We start from the raw sequence: 15,995 nt of genomic DNA, 5'->3' as shown, positions 1-15,995 counted from the left end.
TTATATTTCCACAGAAGGCACTTGTATCATTGATCACTCTTAAGTACCACCTGTACCACAAACCCTGCTGTTGATTCAGGTAGGGAATAACAAGTCAGCAGGAAAAATAACTATGGGCCCTGCACAATCAGCAACAGGGAGCTTGTAACATGAAATCCCATGAATTGGGATCCTGTTTCCTTTGTCAGGTATTTCCTTTGTCAGGTATTTCCTCTGCCTCCTACACTGAAGCTCCCTAAACTCTCATAAGCATGCAGGTTTTGATCCATCAAATGCACACACTGCATGAAAGCTCTGTAGGTTTACAAGCCTACTTGAACACTACCACCTGGAACCATCCTCTCTGTGCTCCAGTCCATGGCCACGTGCCTGCCCACTTCTGGAATGACAGAATGCCATCCCAAGGAAAGCTTGGCCCAACTCTAAGTTAGTGATCACCAGAGGAAGGTCAGCAGCCAGAGCAGCTCCTCCAGCCTGTACTGGGACAGGGCACTCAGCTCTCTCAGTGCAGACACACTTTTGTAGTCAGGAGTAGCCTTTCAGTTGTAGGAAAGGCTGGAGAGTTGCCATCACAGTCTCTAGACCTCATTCAAGCATCACCTTGAAGAAAAAAAGAAATTTCAAAAGAAATTTTGACTTCATCGTGACTGTCCATGGAGAGAGGTGAGCAAGACTGAGACCTGCTGAGACTTAATGACAAACCTAGCAGTAGACTTCACCACAGTTTTTCTTTATTTTTATTATTTTAATTAACGTCCATTTGAAAATTTTGATAGTATCTTTATTCCTGAGATAGAATAAACTGAAAAGTACTTAAATGCCAAGTACTTTCCAAATAAATAATTCATAAGATACTGAAAGTAGTTAAATTACTTCTGAAATTATTTATAACAATCTTCTTACAACAGAAATATTTCAGTTTTAAACACACTAATCTCCAAAAAGACATGACACAAAAATACTCTGAGAGATTTTTTTTGTGTGTGTCTTTGCTTAAAATTAGAAGAGGTGACCATAAGAGACCTTTTCCCCAGACCTGACAGACACAGGAAGACAATCAACTTGTGCTGACAGTCACCACCACTGGGTTTGATCTTGCTGATATTACCAGAAGGAAAAAATTTCTGTTCCTGACCAGCTTACTCCTCCTTATCAGGGCATATTTTGCCTTAGGTACATTCACCTATACCCATTACTGTAATCAGGTTTAAATACAAGCCCCTGCTCTGCCAACCTGCTTTGAAACACTCTGACATCTTTTTTACCCTCTCCATTTATTTCCATTCTTTGTTAATCAGACTGTGTCTTTAAGATGCTAACTATGAAAGCACTCATTACTTAATCATGTTAATCTAAACCATTATATGAACAGATTTCCCATTTATCTACCTGCACCCAGAATAAACCTTAATATTCTTTCCCCATGCTCTTTCCCCCAATCTATAGTACAGTGAGTTTCTCTAATTTTTCTCATATTGCCTGAGAAAAATTTAAGGTTTTATATTAATTGTACCTTTGGTAGCCATGAGTACGAATCAATAGCTTAACTATTATCTGTTTATTAAAAACCCCAATCAACTGTGAAATGAATTATTTCAACTGTACATATTCTCTATGAGCTCTGATACAAACAGTAAATCCAGAGTGTTCAACAGCAGCAGTTGAGAGATTAACCTAATTACAGGCTATTAAACCAGGAGAATGTAGCCAATTGCATTTCTAGCAGCCTGCACAGAACAGCAACAGTTAATGATGATTTGATGGTTTCCCAGGACTTTGGAACAAATACTTGGCTTTTAGTCTGAGAGCAATGCTGGACATTCCTGTCTGATGCTTGGGGGATTCAGCCAACTAACAGATACATTTGGTGAAGAATCTCATTCCAGTCATGCCCTCCCTTCCTAATTTCCCTTTTCACTGTTTTGTCGTCTTTGCCTGTTCCTCAGGGAACCGAGTGATTGATAGCCTAATCCAATGACTGTATTACAGCTGCCTCAACTTGGACTCTTTTCCTTATCATTAGCAGTTAGCCTATGGTTAAATTCACAGCTCACTGCTTGGTACAGCCCCTGAGATTTAAGGGTCTGGCCTTTAGAAAATATTTAACATAAAATTGAAATCTTGACATACTGAGAATTCAGTTCTCTGCAAGGCTTCTTTAATTAATCCAGTGCACTGTACCATTGTTCTATATGAGGCTCTGACATGCTGAACTGTTACTGAAGCTCACAGAGATGTGTAATTCTAAATTAAACACTCACTTACATGTACCTACACTGCATTTGTTTCCCAAGTACATGTGCATGAATGTGAAAATCTAAATCCAATCTCTAACAATAATAAACTACAAACCAATTACACTTAAGGAGTGAAGATTCTTCACTCATTTCAAGATCAGAATGAGCTTTTTTCAAAGTAAGAGGAGGAGAAAACAGAGCTTTGTTCAAATGCTCTGTGTAATGACTCCTCCTTCATTCTTTCTCCAGGACTCATTTAATCTTTTGGTGAATGAAATCAATTATGATCGTTTTTAATCAACTACAAATGGCACCTGCGCTAAAAGTGTAAAGTGTTTTCTTTGTGGGAATGAAATTGGCTAGAAAATATTAAAAGTAGGGAAGAAATGCTTAGTTCTTATCTAGAGAATAATACTTATTTTTAAATAGCTATAGGAAGGATGTAGACCTTGATCTATGCTGTAAACCTTTGCCCTACTTCCAGTCAGTCGATGAGCTGCAAGCCTCTATGAAAATGGCAGCTGAGTCCCAGATGAAAAATTATGCATCTCATAAACTGCTATTCTGCTGAAATGTCAAGCTATGGCAGGGCTGTACCTCAAACTCAGCACTTGGCATTTTCCTTCTGTCTGCTTTGTTGCCATGAAGCAAACATGAACAGTGAGGATTTGTGTAGGGCAGGTAGCAGGCGAGCTCCCTGTCAAAAATCTATTATTAGGGCTCTGATCTCTCCTGCACAGACCAGTAATGGCAGAACACTAAGAGAAATCAGACTGCTGCAAGGACACGACAGAAAACAGAGGGCTCTTTGTGAATCCTGACATAATATATGCAAATAAGGGCTTTTAATGGCTGAGCTACATTGAATAGGAATAATAAAACAAAATTAAAATTGTACTACGGCATATATTTGTTTTTCACCCCTTTCCACACTGTTTTATAAATATATGTTAATGTAAATAGTCTTTAACTCTTGGTAAATATTTATACTAAACAGGAGTGCCTATGCATACATACATTTTGTTTTGTCTCCAGTGATGGGCAGCCTTTCATTCATTTCTATTGACCAAAATCCACACTGCACTGTCACTGACAGAACTGTGATGAGTAAAGTGAATGCTCTTGGTTGGTTTTTTCACTTTTCTTTTAATGATGTGTCATCGAATTAAAACTAAAAGGCAGCCCTTATTATTATAGCTTCAACTTTTTCTCTTTCAATATAATTCATACATTTCAGATTAGAATATATGCCTCTATTAAAAATGTCAATATACATTTTAATTTAATAACTCCCAAAAAGCATTCCCTTAAATGTCACAATTGCTCTTGGACAGTGTTTTTCTGTAAAAACAGACAGCTCCACTAACTTCAAAAAGTAACTAAAATTAACTGTCTCTGCTGGTTTCCAATAATTGCACATTCCTGCATTTAATGACTGAATCCACCACCTAGATATCCTCCTTCTGATATCCCTTGTGGGCAGCCATGAAGTTATAACACACAGCTTCCTGAATCTCTTTTTCTGGAAAACAAGCACATGTACCTGCACATGCTGTACAATAAATTTGTGCAAATAATGCCAAAGTACTACAGCATATAATAAATGGACAAAGCAATAACAGCACACAGGCATGAGGTATTTGAACTGCTACTGTAGAATACTGCAATATTTCTGAAACAAAGCATTAAAAGAATACATAGTGAGTGCACTGTAGAGAGATTTGCTTTTAACCTAAGTTTTTTGCTAAGTCCAGTGTATGGTTTTATAAATTTACCCCCTAAGGATTTGGCTTCCAGACAAAAACAAAGAAACAAACAGATGACAAAGAACAAAAAACCACGGAAATTCGAGCAGAAGCTCTGCTCTATTTTGCCTGCAATAGATATCCCATTGTGCTGCAATGTGATGTGTTTTATAAAACACATCTGGAATATGGAAGCACAGTATGAAAGCTCATGTAAAAAACTTTTTTTTTTTTTAATTTTAAAATACAATTCAAGGAAAAAAATCTTACAGAAGCATGCAGCTGCTGACAGTATGTTAACATTTCTCTGAGAAACCTGGCAACTTATTCTGGTATCTATAAAATTCTACAATCAGTATTTTCAAAATAATTTATACTTATACAAACTAAAACATTTCTTTCAGAGCCAGAGGTCATTATTCCTTGTGAGGATAACAACCCCACCTCTTTTTAATAAACAAATACCTTGCAAATACTCTGCCCATGTATAGGAAGAATTCATGATCAAATCTCATATATTCTACATTCTCAAACCTGAAATACTGCTAGATCCATTCTAAAAGCTTCTTAATGGAAATCAAACTGTCTCTAATGCTACAAACACACATGACAGTTATACAGCTTGAAAAATGCTATGTTAATTTTAGTATCTTTTCTTCTATTATAAGGGCTTATTTCCTTAACCATATTTTGTATGGACTTCATTAGGACAACTACACTTTTTGAGTAATGGGCAGGTCCTGTAGATTTATTTTAAAAAATAGATGAAACACAATATCCTCTCAGATAACAGGGCCACAAAAATCTGCAGGGCTACCATAGCCTTTGGACTCATCTGATGCTCCACAGTGCAACCTGGAAATTAATTTTCTTTAGAAAACAAAAATATATCAAAATTAAAGTGAAATTTTTCCAGGTTTTTTTGTTTTTTGTTTTTTTGTGACCAGGCTAGAGGCAACAGAAGAAGAAAAAACTGAGATATTTTATAATTCTCAATATTTGTAGGGTAAACTTGGAATCCAGGGGGCCCAGCAATGACCTGGGCTGACACCTGGGATTTAAACCTGGCTCTCCCAAGGCAGGCTCATGTGCAGGTCAGCAGGCTGTGCTAGTATGAGTGTGCATCCTGTGAGAGCTGTTTCACTTGTATTAATAATTCAATATTTGCAGGGAAGTGGAGAAGAGAGAGACTAATCCTACAGTCTAGTAGTCAAACATCCACCTGGGATACTGGGATCCCTCCCTGTCAAAACCACCCAAGGAACAGGAGGGTAGGAAGGAGGAAACAGTGATGCCTCTTGCAGCTCAGTGATTTTCAGCTGACCAAATTAGATCAAAACAGGAAGGTCACTGCCCGAGCACTGGCTCACAAGAAAACACTGACTGTGACAACTCAAAACGAAATGGGGGTTTCAAAGTAATCCCAGTAAGTCTCTCCTTCTTTGAAAAAAATTTTAAAAAACATTAAAAAAAACCAAAAACCCAGAGACAAAAATCTGTTCTCAAAACATCTCAGGATTTGGCAGTGATGTTAATAAACTTTTTTTCTTACTTTTTTTGTGTATGTTAGATAAATCATAGGAAACTAACTATCATTTAGTAATTTAAGAGCAACTATAAAAAAATCCTGTTTCAATGCCTCTCATTTAGAAAAAGTAAGATTGAACCTTCTGCATACAGCTGCTTCTGTGTGAGGCAGACAGGAAGAGAAGGGATGAAGAGGCCAAGGAGAAATGTTATATGGAAAATACTTTTTCAGTACATGGCCACATAGGAGAACATTTTTGAACACTGGAGGACAGGGAGGTCTGTCAGTCAAGATGTCAGGGCACTAACACATCTTTGTTATTTGCTCTTTGTTGGAAACTTTCATCAGACTCAGAGGAGGGAGTTGTCACTCACCTGGAGAAGGCAACCTGTACTGCCCTAACAAACTGTGGATACAGTGAATTTATAAATCCCTGGAGAACATTGGTCCTTTAAGAGACTGACTTCTTGTCCCATGACCTGGTCACTGCCAGGGCCAGCAGACAGACACAGGGGCTGGACAATGATGAGAGTCACCAGTGTTGAGCCATTTCAGACACCTGAGGGCATCCTGTGCTGGGGCTGGGGCCAGCTCCCACCTCACCCACGGTCACACAGCACTGTCAGGGGGCAGCCTGAAGGACAGGAGCTCCTGCCTCACTCACTGTACCTCTAGGCCATGTGAGCATCACTGCTAGTCCACAATCCATGCACATGGAAAAATCCAGAGAGCCTGATCCAGCTTGGCTGTGTGCTGTATCTGCCCTAGGTTTGTGCACGACAGAACAATGAACCAGCTGTGCTTTGGGAAAACATGCTGAAAATGAACCAGACTTATTGCTTCTATAATAGTGCTGTCTTTCACTTCAAAAATTAATTCTCTCTTGAGAGGAATTATTTGGAAAAAACAGCTAAAACGTCCTGACTCTATCAGATAATAAAACAAAACAAATTTACGCACATCAAAATAGAACCAAATATGTTACGCTGAGAAGAGACTTTCATGCCAGGACCACAGAGCACTTCCCAGCAAGCCTGTAGGCATGTAAGTGGTGTTCCTGCCATTCCTCAGACAGGAGAAATAGAGCACAGAAAGGTCAAGTGTCTGGCTGCAGGCCACACGTCTGCGCTGTGGCACAGCCCGAGCACAGCGATGGCCACCCTGCCCTTGCTCTGACAAGGTGACACGCTCTCCCAGCTTCTGTCCTCTTGTAAGCATGCTAGCTCTCCTGATCTAAAACTGCTTTCCTGCTTTTGGGAATTTGTATACTGCTATACCTGACCACTGAGCAGAAAGCATTGCAACACGCTGCTGAGCTGTTGACTTTACTGGCTCCATGGCTTTCTTTTGTGCAAGGAGTTGTGGGACTGGGACCCAGTGATGACTCTTTCAAGACAATAAATTGACAGCACTCCCAGTATTTGAAATACTTTTTAAGTAAGCAGATTTGCATTATAGGTAATGGTGCATCCTAAAATTTTCTCTCCCCACTTTTTTTACATAAAAAACTCCAGGAAAAAATAATTATACTTACACGCATACACTCCATATATAAATAATAAAATAAAGAAAGAACTTTTCCTCAGGTCCATTTAGTATTATAAACCACAGAAGTGCTGGTACATCTTCACTTACAGCTGGGCATGCAGGTGCCACTGTAATTTACACTACATACATGTTTCAAATTTGTGACATATGCACACTTCTCACAATGCAGCCATTTTATAGATTTTTATCAGGCAGAATTATGGTAGGAAGGAATATTCAGAAATTGCAGCTTAAATGAGAAAATGTGAATGGTGTTACTTATATAAAATACTACTGCAATAGTTCTTTTATTAATTTTTAATGCACAGCACCACTGTGACCTCCTTTATTCTTTCCCTGTCAACATGGCAGGCTAGAGAAATTGAAATGGGCTGTAGCTGTTCTTTTCTTGTTCCCCTCTTCCTCCCATTTTGCATAATATTAAAATATAACATCTTATTGGACTGTCACTGTGAAACCATTATGCGATAGGCATAATGATTTCTTCTGATTGTTATCACTTTCTTACTTTTCAGCATTCTCTAAAAAATTCCAAATTCTATGTAGTTATCTAAGGCAATAACGCAATTTGCTGCTGAACACACTCATCTGAATTAAAGTTTGTTTAAAAGTCATCTTTTGCTACATTTCCTATGGTTCTCTAAGGATAACACCAGTCACATAAAATAAAGCATATTTTTGCCTGTCTGGTCTCCTCTGATTCCATTTTCAGGGTGAGGTAGGAGGAGGGTCCAATAGAATAACGTTTGACTCAACCAGGAGGATGCTATTACTTCATTTATGTATATTTACTGCTCCCTCTATCACCAAGGAGACTAATCTCCATACCAGTAAAGCCAAAGAAGCTCACAGTATTGTCTTTGCAGGGCCAAGTTTGTGTTGTCACAGCAACAGAGTTCACAGGGTCAATAGATTTCTACATTAGTGTGCACCGGCACTGAACTGGAGTGTAAAAGTTTTGCAGCTGGTTTGAAAATTAAACTGTGAAGCAGGACTTGAAATCATGGGCTACACAAGATATTCCTATATATCTTGAGAACTAGGCTACAAAAATATGCATATATTTTGCCTAATACATTCTATCATTTTTACCACTGTGGGAAGAGGAGGAAGTAACCTCTCTGGAAAAGGTGCACCTAGTGGGAAGGAGGGAGGAAGGCTGGAGACTGGGCTATGAAACACACACTGCATTTGGATTGTTGATATCTCCCCCTGCGATGCCCTTTCATTAGCCTCTGTCTAACGTGGGGCCTGACAATTGTGACAGGATGAAAAATTTGAGGAAAAGCGAGGGTCACGAGGGAAGAGATTTCCTTCCCTCTCCAGTGACCCTATCACAGTATTCTGATGCAGTGCTTTACCATTAAGGAAAGGGCAACCCAAGAGCCTTCACACTTAATCTGTTCCATCTGTCATGACTTAGAAACATTGACCAGCAGTGAGCTTTAAGGACTCGGTGCGACTGCAGACATGATATTCTAGCCCACTACAAGGACCTCCTGATGTTTTGAAAGCCTCCAAGGAAGTACCATGCATCAAAAAGGGCAACACCTACCTGACATGCCACCATATGTGGTCCTCAGCCCTCGACCAACTGCTGGCCAAGGTGTGCTGTCTGCTTTCAGTCCCATCAGTCCTGACACAGTGTTGGTGGCTGTAACACCATCTGCGCCACCTGCGAAAGGAAAGGTCAGTTGCTTTTTGTTAAATCGTGTGTATAAGAACAAGAGAGGATAAAATACAGAAAAAAAAAACCCAAACAAAAAATAAACCTGTGAAACTCTGAAATAACTAGGAATTCAAATAAACAGCTGGAGAGCAAAAACAACAAACTGCAAGGGGAAGATGCACAGAAAGGTCCTTATGACTGATCCTGGGCTAATAAATTTAGCACTGGCTTCAAGGCAGGCTGCATCAGCTGAAAGAGCTGTAAGGGCTCTGAGACAGCATGTGTCAGAAATGTGGGGGCTGACAGGCAGATCCCTGCCCTTCAGCTGTGTGGGACAGAACCTGCTACAGCAGCTGTTCAACACCTGAAGGGACCCCAAAACTGTGGCCACCTCCTCCAATCTTCTGTGCAGCAAGACAAAAGAAGCAATGTGACAAAGAAACAATTACCAAGGTTCTAAATGATGGATTAATCACTACCTCCAAACTTATTTGCTGCCATGTTGTACTTTAAGCTCTAAGGAAAAAATATATATACCTTCAAGAAGTGTATTTTTGTTTTCTGAGAACACACACATCATTTTCACTACTAAACATAGGAATAGGAGGATTTACAGTGCTATGGTAAACATAAATATGACAGAAGACCGAGCGTGCAAGGAAACACTATACAATTTATTGTTAACAGTCTAACATGGTTCTCTTCATATATTGCTCTATTCTAGATGCATGAAAAAAATTAGGAAACCTTTGAGCACTGTGCTTATCCCAAACACATAAAAAAAAATATTTTCATTTTAGTTTCTGTTCTCTGTTATTCCAGCAACGTTCCTGTCTCACCCCATGCAGCAAATTAGTAAATCTGCACAACTTGTGCACTGGAGTCACTCACCTTCCTGTGCAGCCATTGCAATTTTCACAATATCAGTGACATTTGGGGTCAGTTTGGCAAAGAAAGGAATGTGAACAGCTTGTCTAACCCAGCGACAGATGTTCCGTACCAGCTCTGGATCCTGTTCAAATAGGCCAGATAAATATAGAACATAATTAAAAGTAATATGAACAAAAGGTATATTAAGGAAATAGAAAACTTTGCTATAAGTGGCTATGCTGCAATTTTGTGAAACTGCACATGAGAACTGAACAACAACTCATTAGATAACTTATTTCAGACACAGCAACTAACTGCAAATCCACTACATAAAGGTTAGTCTGTGAAAAAAAGGAAATTTTTTTTCCAGAAGACAAAGATATCACAAAATATTCCCTTCCCAGAGAGAGGAAAATACCATTTTGGATGACAGAGACTATTTTAACGATTTTTTTTCAAAACTACTTTCCAGTTTTAATAACTCACTGTATGTATGGTACATTAAAAACAAGCAGTATCCTATAAAATAATGTGAACCCAAAGCAGTCTGATTATACCTGGATCAGAACAAGGATGAATCGAGGTTGCAGGGCTATCAGAATGCAATTCAGCATTTTTGAGCTCTGAGAATATCTTGGGATGGCCCTAGTATAAATGAAAGATCAAAATCTTCTCTGTTAAAGCCAGAAATCGAAATCTTCCAAGTGTTGGCTTTTCCTGATTTCCAGTCATTGACTTCTCTTATGGAAAACATCTCATGTTGACAGTAATCAACTACCCTTCCCACTGAGGACAGCACAGTGGAACTAACACCTGCATCAGGCACGTACCAAGGGTCCTGTTCAATGTAACTCTTGTTTCATTTTTCTGTGGGCAATTCATAATGCTCTTCTAATACCTTAAAATTTGCAATACTGATGCATATGGAATGTGGTGCATATTTTGGTTAAAAATTGAATTACAAGTGCCATTACAAGATTGAGTACAAGTATTACCTATGAGTAGGCTAATTGGTACTGCTGCAATTATTTACATTTACTAAGTCTTTATCACTATCTTGGACAATTAAATCTGTCATATATGAATAATCTTCTCCCATTTGGATATGGCAAAAACTCAGAAAGCTGCATTGCTACGTATTAACTGAGAATGGGATGAAACTAAATGAAATTTAATTTAAAACAATCCAGTAGACACCAAGGTTGCCAGTCTAGTGAACAGACAGGAAACAACCCATTGTTGTTTTCCCTTTTTACACAATGGGTAAATACAAACAGAACCCCCACAGGCTGTGTTCCTAGAAAGTTTACAGTGCTTGACATGAATAGTAAAATCCTAGGACTTAGCTCTGGCATCCCAATAAAAAGGGTGATCTCCTGCCCATGCAGCTGCCATGAAATATGTATGAAACCCTGCACCAGCACTATGAAAGTACTTGCAGCTTTGACTTTCATTTCTGTTTTGAATTTCCTTGAGGCCCAGTGCAGAAATGAGAGACCCTCTAGAAGACATGAATTGTACACCCTCTATGTTAATTCTTCTCCTTAGAAATCCTTGTGATAATGCTCAGGATGTTGGCACCACATAACTCATTATGCTGACTTCGATGTGCTTATAGTGCTGCCATAAAAATTCTTACTCCAACACACTAAAGCCTTGAAATATACAATTATTTTAAACCACATTGAATAACTTCTTGGCAGATGTAAAGCCCAGTTTTTCATCCTACCTAAGACAATATAACCAGTTTGTCTTTCATTATAAACAATAATTGTTTGGGGTTTTCTTCTCTGAAAGTAAGTAAAGATCTTTATTTTTAATCAGTTTTACTTCTCAAGCACCGAGATTAATGCAATTAATGCAATGGAATGGTCTTCTATTTCTCATGCTAGTAAACAGTTTAAATATCTGACTGCACATGATTACAAAAAGCCCTTTGGAAAGGCTCACTTGTATCAGCCTTGGAAAATTGCCCATTTTTGGAATTCATAAAATCACAGGTAAATTAATAGGAAGATAATTCAAAAATTTAAGTGAAGGACATAAAATCTTTCATCCTATTCCACTAAATATTCCAGGGGGAAAAAAAGGAATTTTTAGTGAGTAAACATTGAAAAAATGAAACAAAAGTTAAAACAATGCTTTGTTGCATAGTGAGACAGTTACTGATAGAAACTGGAAACGTGATTAATTTTATACAAAACAAATTAGAATTCTCATTAAATTTGTCAACTCTGAACTCAAACAGGTATTTCTGAAGGGTTTTTTTCCCCATTATGTTTTATCCAATTAATTTGCACAATAAATAAATAACTCTTGTATGAAGATAAAGCTGGCTAACTTTAAAAGATGCCATTTACCCTTGTGCCACACCCAAAGCTGCACACACAGGCTGTATCCTGCTGCTTCCCTTGACAGTGCAATGGAGCTGTGCTGGAACATCCCAATGATCCATTCTTCCACCCTCCTCCTCCTCCTCTCCTCCCTGCTGCCACAGGGATTTCTGCCATGGAGTCACTGCCTGAGAATACCTGAGCTTTTGTGCTCTACAGACAACTAATGTTTTTGCAAAGAGGAATAATAACCTTATCTGGTTTTAACGCAGATCTTCTTTAGATCATTAAGAGAAGTTATTTGTTAATTTATAAATTTTGTAATTCCCTACTATATTTGCATTAAGGACTTGGAAAAATGCATTCTAAGCAATCAGATGGCTGAAATCAGAAGATATTGATGTCACTGGACAGAAAATTTTCATAGGAAATTAATAACCTACATTTTTATAATCCATGGGAAGCTCCCTGGATGGTGCACAACATCTTCACAGAAGCTTGCTCACCTTTAGACTAAGACCAATTTGCAGAGGTCACACAAGAACACAATTTTGAGAAACACTAAAGTGATTAGAAATAGAGAATTCACTTCTAAATGCAATCATTGACTAAAGAAATGCAGCTCAAAACTTCAGATTTCTTGAGAATATTAATTTGTCCCATTCAGCAAAGACTTAAATTTAGGCACAAATTTAGCAAAATGAGTTAGCATGATACCAAAACCTAGTTTTGAAGAGGTTACTACAGGCTTCATTTTGCCAAATTCATTTGACTGATTGAGGACCTCCCACCTACTTTTATTTCAGAAAGACTGGCCCTAGCTCACAAATTTCCAATTCTTTCTTGGATTTATAAAACATTCAAGGATGAGCATGTAACTTGTGAAAGAATGAATCTTAAGGCCTGTAAGTCACATTATAAAACATACTGTCAGTGCTAATACAACACAAATATCTTTTTTCACATTTATCTAAGTTTATGAAAGTGCCTGCAGCTTTTATCATTGATAAAGTGGTTGATGAAGCCTGCATAGTCAAGAAATATTTTCTAAAAGGCTTGATATGTAAAATCTTACTGGCTGTAAAAACAGCTGGACATTTGTATTCACAAAACCAACAATATGAACTAAATATTATATTATTCTACTTAATTTAGTAGAGGATTGTACGTTTTTAGTTTGGAGTCTGCCATGTTACTAAAAATTATTTTCTTCTATGACACATAACTGGGTTTGTTGGTTCTCTCATTAATAATAATACAGTGTGATTGTAATAGAATGTGTAGCATAATTTTGCAGTGTGTGTCAATCCAGAAGAATGAACAAATGCTCCAATGGACTGTAACATCCATTGCCAGCACACTTTGTTTATCTTCTGAATTTAAATTTTTTTTAAACAAAAGCTTGGTGAAATTATCATTGGCTAAAACATAATATTGATTCATGCACTGTACCTAAAAGAATCTGTTGGTAATTTAATACCATATAAAGTCTCTTTTGGTATAAGCTGTACATCAGCGTGTCTTCTGTCTTCCTGTTAATCAAATAATGCTTGTTTATTCCAAAGGCACAGGGGATTTGAATGTTACAGGGGTTGTCTTTTTACTTCCCTAAGCAACAGTACAGAATCATTTTTCCTGAATATTCATTATAGCCTTGGGCTAGATGAAGCTTTTAATCCTAACTACTCATTGCCAATGGGTAGATATACCAGAGGAAAAACAACTATTCACCTTTTTTTTTTCTAAATGATCACATGATAAGCTTAACTACAACCATAACTATGAGTATAAGTCCTCAGAAATTAAAGCAGCAAGTTGTCTACTGATTGAATTTGGCATCAGTAATGAGATGAATCCCCTGTCCTATCACCCCAAGGCAGATACATCCTGCATGCTTAAAAAGCAGTGTGAAAATGCTGTGCAGAGCAGGTCACCTCCTCTTGTGTTTCATGGAAAGAAACAAAACCATGATGAGATTACCACAGAAATGTCTGGCTGCAGATTTTTGGAAATTTTTATTGTGACCTATTTTCAGTGTTCTTTCAGGGCCCTCATTTTTGCACTGTCCTGTTACTGCATAATCTTCACACTGTATTCAGAACACCTCTCTGAGGCAGAGAATTACAATTATACCTGCTCAATGAATGGAGAGAGGAGAGTCAGATAGCCTGAGGTGCACCTCCTACAACTCACCTTGCTTTGGTGCCCAGTTCTGCAAAAATCATTTGTGTAAGGACTTGAAAAGGTTTGTCTGGCAGAAAACTGCACTTGATTCTCTGGACTACCTTAAACCACGAGATACTTTACACATTAACAATATTTCTAATACCTGGATTTAAATAGATTTTCAGAACATATGAATTATGCAGAAGATAGAATTACAACTCCTTGAGGGTAACAAATGTGTTTGTTAACTATGCAACACTCCTTGGGAAACACGTGTGTTAGTGCATGTACATGTACATATGTGAATATATATAGAAAGAATACAAATAGCAGTCTGGAAGATGTCATAAAAAAAAACCCCACCAAACCAAACCTGTTCAGAATTTTCCCCAGGAACTTCATAAGGAAGATTAACACTCAGTAGAGCACATTAGTTGATTTTATCTAATTAGTACTACAGAAAATGGACCATATCTTGCAATCTTCAGGCTGTTCCAAAATAATGATGGCAGTTCTATCTCACTAAAAACAGGACAAGGACTCATACAGTAGTGGGAAGACTGAAAATGCAACCTTTCTCAGACAAAATCCTAACTTTACCTATGTACGTGTATTTTACTATTTATCCTTTACACAACTATCTCTTCTCCTTGCTCCTATGAGAGGCCCAACATTATCTTCATAAAACTGTCTCTAAACCTACAGAAAATTTCCACAGTACCTAAATTGAGAATTACAGTCAATCACTATAGCAAGAGCAACCATTGCAGAACCTCATGGTTAATTTTACTGCCTTCTTATATCCTAGAAAGGAGCAGTTTAGGTGGTGCATCTGTCCCATTCCAAACTTAATTAGAACTAACAATTTGTTTAAAGCCTGTCAGAATAAGGGAAGGATTTCCCAGGATAGAAGATGAATAACTCTCCACTTCTCATCAGGAGTAAAAAATTCTTCCTCATTTCTCAGGAATTTGACAGCTTTTGGTCAACATCTATTGACCGCAGCTGTCAAAAAGAAAGAAATGAAGCAGTTTAACCTAAGGCAGGAATAGCAGTTTTCACAGTTGTATGTGAAGCTATCTATATATATTAGGAAAAATTTAAAAAAACTGGCCTAAATTACATCAGAGGCTTTGGGTTAGCCTGGTCAGCTTCACAAAAATGTAGCTGCTGGTTGAGAGCTTATATCCCTCCAGCAAGAATCCATCATGTGATGTGATGTGATGTGAAACCAATGCCACACAATAAACTTTTAGAGATAATGATAGAATTCATGACTTTTTCCCAGTCAATACTGTATTGCTAGCTTAGCCAAATAAAAAAAAACAACCCCCCAAATTCAAAATCTCATCAAATATCTTCTACAAAATGGTACAGAAAAATCCCATTCAGGATAAAAATTCAAAACATCCAAACATAATTAATTTCATATTTTGTTCTAGGACAATAAAAATGTTTCATCCTACTTAAGCCTACAGCTTTTTTTAATTAACTTGCACTTTGAGACAAGAGGTCTTTTCAATGTGAAGGGAGATTTTAGAGGTGGGGTTTTTGGAAGCATTTCTAAAAGATCAGACATTCAGATGAGAAAAATTAAGCAAATTCCACATAGTTACCATTTAACTAAACTACCATAGCAACAATGTGCATTGTGACTATTGTTCACTGATTTAATTCAAGGACATACTTATTTTCTACTCTCTTACACAATTTAAAATGCTCCCTCCTTTAAAAAAGTCTTTTGAAATAAGCCTACTGACTAAATGAAGACATTTATGTTGTTTTTACATAGCAAAATGTTCTCTTTATAATTTGAACAAAAACTGTAATATTTTTAAACTGAAAAGATATCATATGACTTTTATAACTAAGCATGCCCTACTAGTGAAACAGGCACAT

At 37.6% G+C, this 15,995-nt stretch overlaps 1 protein-coding gene across 2 annotated transcripts in view; it reads right to left on the bottom strand.

Annotated features, from left to right (window-relative positions):
- The window catches only part of DPYD (dihydropyrimidine dehydrogenase), a 316,439-nt gene that overhangs the window by 75,348 nt on the left and 225,096 nt on the right, over positions 1-15,995 (bottom strand). For both annotated transcript variants that reach the window (XM_056497180.1, XM_056497181.1), the window contains exons 17-18: positions 9,619-9,739; positions 8,614-8,733 (exon numbers count right to left, since the gene is read on the bottom strand). In XM_056497180.1, the coding sequence (XP_056353155.1) occupies positions 8,614-8,733; positions 9,619-9,739 (241 nt within the window). The remainder of the gene's footprint in view (positions 1-8,613; positions 8,734-9,618; positions 9,740-15,995) is intronic.

Source organism: Oenanthe melanoleuca, chromosome 8, assembly GCF_029582105.1.
Source record: "Oenanthe melanoleuca isolate GR-GAL-2019-014 chromosome 8, OMel1.0, whole genome shotgun sequence".
NCBI classification, from domain to species: Eukaryota; Metazoa; Chordata; class Aves; order Passeriformes; family Muscicapidae; genus Oenanthe; species Oenanthe melanoleuca.
Note: the sequence above shows the minus strand (reverse complement) of the source record. Positions and strands in the feature narration are given on the sequence as shown.